Consider the following 8,086-nt stretch of genomic DNA (forward strand, 5'->3'; position numbering starts at 1 on the left):
CGTAAAATTTTGTACATAGCTTTAACTGTTTCTAATCCATATCAATTTGACTAATAGCTAATGTTTCCTTGGTAACAATAATTGAGTTGACAAATCAATTTACTTTTCATATATTCAAAATATTAATCAAGAATAATACAGCACTGGGATTATAAAAAAAAAACAGAACAAAAGATAAATATAAAGCAATTAAGGTTTATTATACATTCATATTTCAATTATTTCTATGTTATTAAATGAATAATGATTTAGGATAGTAACTAATTCGATGTTTGAATGGTTTATAAAAAAAGAAAATAATTTAACTTTTAAAGATGATAAGCATAGTAACATGTTTATAATATACATTTATACTATCAAAGAAAATAAAAGGCATTCTTATCAGTAGAATAGAAATGCACATTATTTCACTTTATTATGTACTGCTTCATTATAATCTTCTAAAATCACCACGAAATATACGTAAAAATGTTTTTTTAAATTGTGCATTTGCTAATGCATAACAAAATGGATTAATAGGTGAATTCATATAACATAACCAATAAGTTACACTATAGAATATATCATTTACACAGGTATATTTTTTTTGAATATCATCGCATATACCTTTAATCATAATCACTATATGATAAGGTGTCCAACATATAACAAAAGCACCCATAATAAATGTAATTGTTCTTAATGCTTTACGTGCACGATTTTCACGTCGACCACGTTCAATATTTTTATGTTTTGATTTTCTACGAATAAATGTCTTTTTAACGTGCTCTACAATACTTTCTTTATTCACTTTTAACTTAATTGATTGTACATAAAATAATAAACGTGCTCCGACAGAAATATTTAATGATGTTTTCCGATTATCAAAATCTTGAGAATAACATAGACATTTTTCATCACATACAACTGGACCCCCGAAATCTCCGAAACTGGAACTTGATTGTAATGTATCAGAATCCTGTTGTTGTTGTTGTTGACGCATACATATTACGCATACTTGCTGGCTCATACATTCTTCAATTCGTCTATTTGAACATTGGTAACTTCTAACTGAACATGGTGCACTCACTATTCCATCACAGCACATAGGGCGAGATTTCCAGATAGGAGATGAGTTATTTACATACATTGGTGTTTGCAAGTTAGTGTCCAACTCTGTAGAGTTGCAACAATCTATGTTGCCTCTACAGAATTGTGATTTCGAATTTGCAGAGTAAACTGTTGTGTGAGCATCATAATTGTGAGTGTTATTTGTAGTATTTTCAGTACCTTTTGATGACGTTGACTCAGAAAAATTCGAAGTATTCAGTGTTAATCGAGAGTGGTTGTTAGCCTGCTTACATTTTAACAAACTTTGATTGGATGGTGGATTATTTACTTTTGTATGGTCTGTAACTCGAGGTGTTGTTTTCTGATTACCTAAAGCTGCCATTCTTTGTTTGAATTGTTCCATAACACGATTCTGATAATCTGAGTCAATGGGTGTTTCACCTTTTCTTTCTTTTTTGTATTCTGTCTTATGGTTGGCTGATTGATCCTCTTTTTCTGATACTGGATTTGGTTCTTTTTCATTTAAACAATCGTAAGATAGTGGTGTAGGTAACTCTTGCTTTTTCTTCTGCAAAACTGATTGGCAGTCATTTACTTCAAGTCCACTATCGTCATCTGTCAAAACTGGTGAACTGATTACAAGGCCAAGACTTTTACTTACCATAACGGATGTTGGACAACTATAACCTAGATCGGTTTCTGGAACTTCATTTAAACGATTAGGATTAGCTTTAGATAAATCGCAAATTTTTGTCTTCGTAGGAATAATACCAGTTGCTCCTAGCATACTTGGTTCAATGTCACATCTAGCTTCAATTCTCGGCAATGCAACAAAAGCTTCCTCGGTTTGTGGTTCAGCTGATGTTTTTGTGATCTGTCTGTTCTGCTTTTCCCCAAGTTTGGTTGTTTTCGATAAAGTATTTTGTCTTACAGGGTCTGATTTACCTTCGTCTGAATCGAAACCCGACGAATCTCCTAAACCGCCAATGCTACTATTGTACGGATAGTTGTGATTATTTGTGGTTTTTTGGTTCACACCGTGGGATGAAGCTCTCTGGTTGTTCAACAGCATATGCGTGGTTGTTTTATTATTTTGTATATTGTTAGTAATAAGGCCGGAAACACGATTTCGTTTTTCGTCACTACGCTTCTGTAAATCAGCAGCTACACGATATATACCAACATATAAAACTAGCATCACACACAAAGTAACCCAAAAATAACACACGGTAAAAACGGTGTTGAAGATAGGGTCCGTTGCAAATTCTGCATAGCATTCATCATCCGGTCTAGGATTGCCGTCAGTGTGGAAGTAAGGCCAACCCATTATTGTGGTAAAAAATACAGATGATGGTATAATCCACGTAACAGCAACTAGTATAAGAATCTTTCTTTCAGTCCTCCAGTTTCTGTACTTTGCAGGTATACGAACTGAACAAAATCTGTCAATAGTGATAATTAGTACTGTGTATTGGGAGGTTAAACAGGCTGTGTAATCTAAACTTAGCCACAAATCACACGAAAGTCTTCCTAATGGCCACCGTCCAAGAAGAAGGTATAAAGTATAAAAATTCATTGAAAAAAATCCAATCAGTACATCTGTAACAGCTAATGAAGCTATGAAGTAATTTGATGCTGTTCGTAATGCTCTCTCCACAAAAAAAGAAATAAGAACTAGTATGTTTCCAACAATTGTGATAAAACTAACTATGGCTGTTAGTAATGCTAATATAACTGACGTTGTTCCTGAATAGACTACAGTAGATGCAGTAACATTACCCTCATTAGATTCATCGATCACGGAACTAGAGTTTGCTTTTTCGATATCAGAATTAATAGTATTTTTATCCTCATCAGGTGCTTGCTTCGATGTTCGTTTATTTGCACTGTGTCTAAAATCACTGTGAGTTACCGAAGATTGCTCTAATGGATTGATTAAAGGTCCCATAACGTGAGTCGTTTTGTTTGATGCTAGATTAATTGTAATCGATTCTAGTTGTGCACGTTGATTCTCCGACCATTTGAGATAATCTGGCGATATGTCGAAAAATGATTTGAATTGAGAAAATTTCACCCCATTATTTTGAATTGCTACTCTGTTTTCACTTTTCACGGTATAAAACTCATAGTGAAGCAATATAATACAAGATAAAATATTTTGAAGAAAACAAAATAATAGATTCATCTTTACATACATTATACAAAATGTAGATGAAATTGTTCTGGTCGTTTGAGCCTAATTTCCATCTCCATACAATACCTGAAAAAAATAAAAAGAAACGACGATTAGAATTTCGTAAAAAAGCATAAAAAGAACTCATTAGAAGAACACATGTGGAAATGTCTATTTTAAAGATTATTCAAAATGCATGATTTAATTGATTATTAACTAAATATGAACAAAACCAAACAAGTGAAGATCAAGGTTTGTAGTGACTTAAATTCGTTAATCAATCACCTTGATAACCGTTATTATATAAATCCCAGCAATTTTTAAATTCACAAGGCAATAAGAAGTGGCAACTACAATTTATTAGTGCAGAGCACAGATCACAAAACTACAATCTCATCGAGAAAGTTTGAAGCAGAGGGGCGAATATGCGTATGAAAGCAAATACAGAGGCGAATTTATAGTCAAAGCGAATAAGGGCACAGAAAGGTGAAGCAAAGGCTATTATTAGGATTCCAGTACATATACACATGGGGAAGAGAATGAATCATCGAGCAATATTTAAGTTATGAACATTTAAGCTAGTGGGAGAGAGATGTGCGTAGACTATTATGTGATCAAGCGCACACGTTTTTACGGACAAGATAGTGATCATAATAGAACAAAGAAATAGACGAGTTGAAACTGTTCTAAGAAAATTGTCTGTTAAGTAAGTAAATAAAAAGGCCTAACACAAATTAGCCATAATCGAAATTGACTGTAGGAGAGTTGCTATAAATTACATACATGTAATCGATTTTTCAAGTGAAAATAGCTGTCTCTAATTAATTCTGGTAGCAGTCTTAGTCTTCATTTATATACATCGATATTTTCTCAGATTCCTTTTTAATTCGAAAACACCTATGAAAATAAGTGATCCTTTCGTTAAACCTCTATATGGCCGAATCATTACTGGTACTGATCATGGAATTAGAAACAAAACCTCAATAAAAGCACTGATTTTAGTAAATTGTAAATCAACATTATTTATTTCCTTCTGCAAATATCAGCCCATACTCTCTGATTTCATTGTTTATGCATTGTCATACCGATTGCGCCTCATTCCTGTCTGTTCTTTATCGATCTTCTGTCAAAGTACATTCTATGTCTGACCATCACCATATACTACTTATGTGGATATAAGTAGACCACACCACACAACCAGTACAACATTCAAGTACAGAACGTTTTATTGACTAGTTTTTGTCAACGAAATTCGATCTCTTAGCTGATAAATTAAAGTTCTAGTTTTTTGAAAACTGTTTATTGTAAAATACTTTGTTCAAAACATATGTCGTTTACAATTGTAGCAAACTTGAATTAATGTCTGGAAAAATGGAAAAACTCACTGAAAACATGCTCTAGCAGATACTAGGTTTCAAAATACTTTTGATTAATATAAATTTGCTATATTGTTTTGCAGTTTACAATTAAAAATTCAATTCACAAAGAACACAGTGATAATCTTACACAGCATTTAGTTTGTGTTCTTTCATAGTGAGACAATTTATGGAATATTTGAGTTTGTGGAGAGTCAGTGTTAATTCCTTACTCAGATAACTGATGAGTCAATGTAGAAGACTATTTACAAGTGAGTGCTTAGTATGTGTATTAACTGTTCAGATATTTGATCATAATGATGTAAATCTAGATGTTTCCTGGATAAATTTAAATTTTTGATTAATGGACCATAGTGACATTTTAGTTTTCAAATTCTAAACCATTCATTTACACTATCTTTTATTAAGGCTTTATCTTCAGGGAATATCCAGAATATACTTGAGAATAGACAAAATAGTTTACCAGTTCTCCAGTCACATATGACGCTTTCTCTTAGTCTTATTTTTCCATTAAACGGATAAAAACTTCACTAGTTGAGATCATGAGTCAATTGAAGCTAGATCATCATGGAAAACGTGGAAGCACTGGACGGGCGTTTGGTCCTGTTGTGGGATTGCTTGGCAGTGTGCATTCACTATCCCGCCTCGCGAGATTCGAACCCAGGACTTATCAGTCTCGCGCACGAGAGCTTAACCTCTAGAACCAATGAGCCGGCATCCAAAGGTGTTAATGTCTAACTTCAACCGATCCACGAAATTAAGCGACACAACCTCTGTTAAAAACACTCCAGTTTGAATAAATGATATTCATTAAACAGTGTTTATAATGCTATTAAACTAATTATTCAACAGTAGTAAGAAATTCAGTAAAAAATTTATTAATTAATATAAATGAATACTGCCGAACATTGACACTTAAATGAGACAAAACATTTTGTTAACAAGCAAACGAATATGAAAGTTAATTGTGAGAATAAAATAATGAAATTTTTCTAATAACCACTTGATTTTTTATGTACGATGTATTTGCAGTGTTCCCCCCCCAAGTTAGCAACGAAGAAGAACTTTTAAATATTGTTTAAACGTCTCAAAAGAAAACGTTTCCCCACTTTTTTTATTATGAAAGTCTGGAAGCGAGAACTAGCAAACAATATTGTACTACATTTTGGACAATGGCTATGAAATTTATGATCAAGTTGAATCAGTTACCGTCCTAAGTATATCATTATGAATACATAAACACTTACAAATTAAATTCGTCCACACTGTATTAGTTAGTAGTTGTCTGAACTTAGTAGCTCAACGAATAACGTAATTTGATTTTTAGGCTTAAAGTGTCAAGTTCGAGTCCCGGTGTCAACATGAACATGAATACATTTAAATCCATCTAATGAGACCGTTCGGATCCTCTCCATTGATAATTGTATAGCCTTACTAAATAACTTACAATTACATGCGAATATAACTCAGTAGGCACATATGTAAAATGAAACTGACTAACTCTAGTCTTTAATATTATCAACGAGAAGATCTAAACATTCACAAATGATTATTCTAGTTCTATTTTATTAACTTTCTATGATACTAAGTTGAGTTTGATTTATATTTATTATGGTTACTCATTTTTCCATGTTTTATTTTGTCATCATTAATGAACATTGTTCCCTAATAAATAAATTAATTGTCATATTGCTTTCTATTTCACATTTATGCTCTAAGTTATTCATGCATAAATTTAGGATATGATTTTTGCTTGTAAAAAAACAAAGAATAAAACTGTTTAACATATTGACTCATGAGGGGAATATTTCATTCATAACATATTTTGACTTTAAAAAATGTCAAATTCAGGAAACAGTTAGTATTGATATAATTTTTATCCTAATTCTGTTGTAATGTACAATAATGATAATAATAGATGATAATCAGTGAAACAACTACCACATTACAAAACGCTTTCAATGATTATATATATATATATATAATTTGGGTTTAAACTATACTTTACATTATAAGCAAAGATGGATAGTGGCTAGCAGTGGATTCCACTGCTATCCACCATTCATTTCTGCCTATAGTGCTTGTGAATTAAGGCAATATCGAGGCAATACGCACAGTATGCACATATGCCAATAAGAGACTGACCAGTTGCAGTCCTAAGCATCATTGGGAAGATTTAAACAAACAATACTGAGTGAGTTTATACTTTACATTATTACTTGTCATGATATCATAGATTTAAGAAAATTCTTTAACGAATGCAAACAATATATTAACACCTTGTAGGATGCCATTTAGTAGATATCGAGTGACTTCATCTTAAGGTTAACTCAATGTATTTTATGCATGCTATTTGTTGATCTTTTTTTTATTAAAACAGTGTTACCTTTTTTTCTTCGAATTTATAGGTTATCAATAAGAAACTACAAATTAACTGCTGTTTATTAGACATTTATGTTATTATAATGCTCGATCTCATTTAAGATAAGATAATCCATTTATATGTCAGTTTAATTGGATGACAGGCTGAGATTTTATAATTTCTTTACTTAACTGTCATTCTTCAGTACTCTACATTTCAAAATGTAGAGTTGTTTGTTAGAATATTTTAATCAATCTATTTATTCAGTTAGACATAATAGTAATTTTCTCAAGGTAACTACGACTTTTTACAAAAGATTGGCTTTTTTGATAATTTCAACTTCTGTGGTGTGGGTTACTTATATCCACATAAGTAGTATATGACGATGGTCAGGCACAGAATGTATTTTGGCAGAAGATCGATAAGAAAAGAACAGGAATGAAGCGCAATCGGTGTGAAAATGCTTGAACAATGAAATCAGAGACTATGGATTGATATTTGCAGAAGGAACAGTCAAGATTGAGACAATTGATTGTTATTTTGGAAATTAACTGTTTACTGTATGGTTATAAGATTTTAATTAGATAGTCTGTAATTTGTAGTTAAATACATTCGATATCCAAACGTGTTCTCGTTCACTACAATAGATGTACATTAATTGTTTTTACTGTCCCCACAGTAGTTGAATTGATGAACTACAATTATATGTTACACTTGAAGCACTATCAATGAGATTATAATTTATGGACGACTTTTGAGCGGTTCTAAAGTGACCTTGAGAATGTCCACTTACTGGGGCTAAATGAGGTTTATAAACCTATGTAAGCAAGGTTTATGATTTGGAGTTAATAGTTAGGGTTAAGAATTAGATTTAGTGTGTTCATCACAAACTAACATTAGTTAAAATGCCAAAACGTTATTTAGCCAAATGGATGGATGAATTTTGCCCTAAAATTCAAGTCCTGTTACATTAGATCTGATTGGTTCGTTCATAAATTATGCTCTCGCCGCATTATCTAGTTTGACTGACATTATAGATACATTGGAATATAAACGAAATTATTCATTTGACTGAACACTAATTATTCTTCATTCGAAATATTCCATTTAGTAAACTGATTGTTA

General features: G+C 31.9%; 1 protein-coding gene across 1 annotated transcript; it reads right to left on the reverse strand.

The window, feature by feature from the left end:
* Positions 1-430: 430 nt before the first annotated feature.
* Smp_145540 (putative muscarinic acetylcholine (GAR) receptor) lies at positions 431-3,235 on the reverse strand (the record flags this gene model as incomplete). The annotated part of the gene is made up of 3 exons (XM_018796902.1): positions 431-906; positions 1,270-1,491; positions 1,996-3,235. 3 exons carry the CDS (start codon positions 3,233-3,235, stop codon positions 431-433), a joined length of 1,938 nt encoding a protein of 645 aa, XP_018651997.1.
* Between the last annotated feature and the right edge of the window lie 4,851 nt (positions 3,236-8,086).

The sequence above is a fragment of the Schistosoma mansoni genome, chromosome 4, assembly GCF_000237925.1.
Source record: "Schistosoma mansoni strain Puerto Rico chromosome 4, complete genome".
Lineage (NCBI taxonomy): Eukaryota > Metazoa > Platyhelminthes > Trematoda > Strigeidida > Schistosomatidae > Schistosoma > Schistosoma mansoni.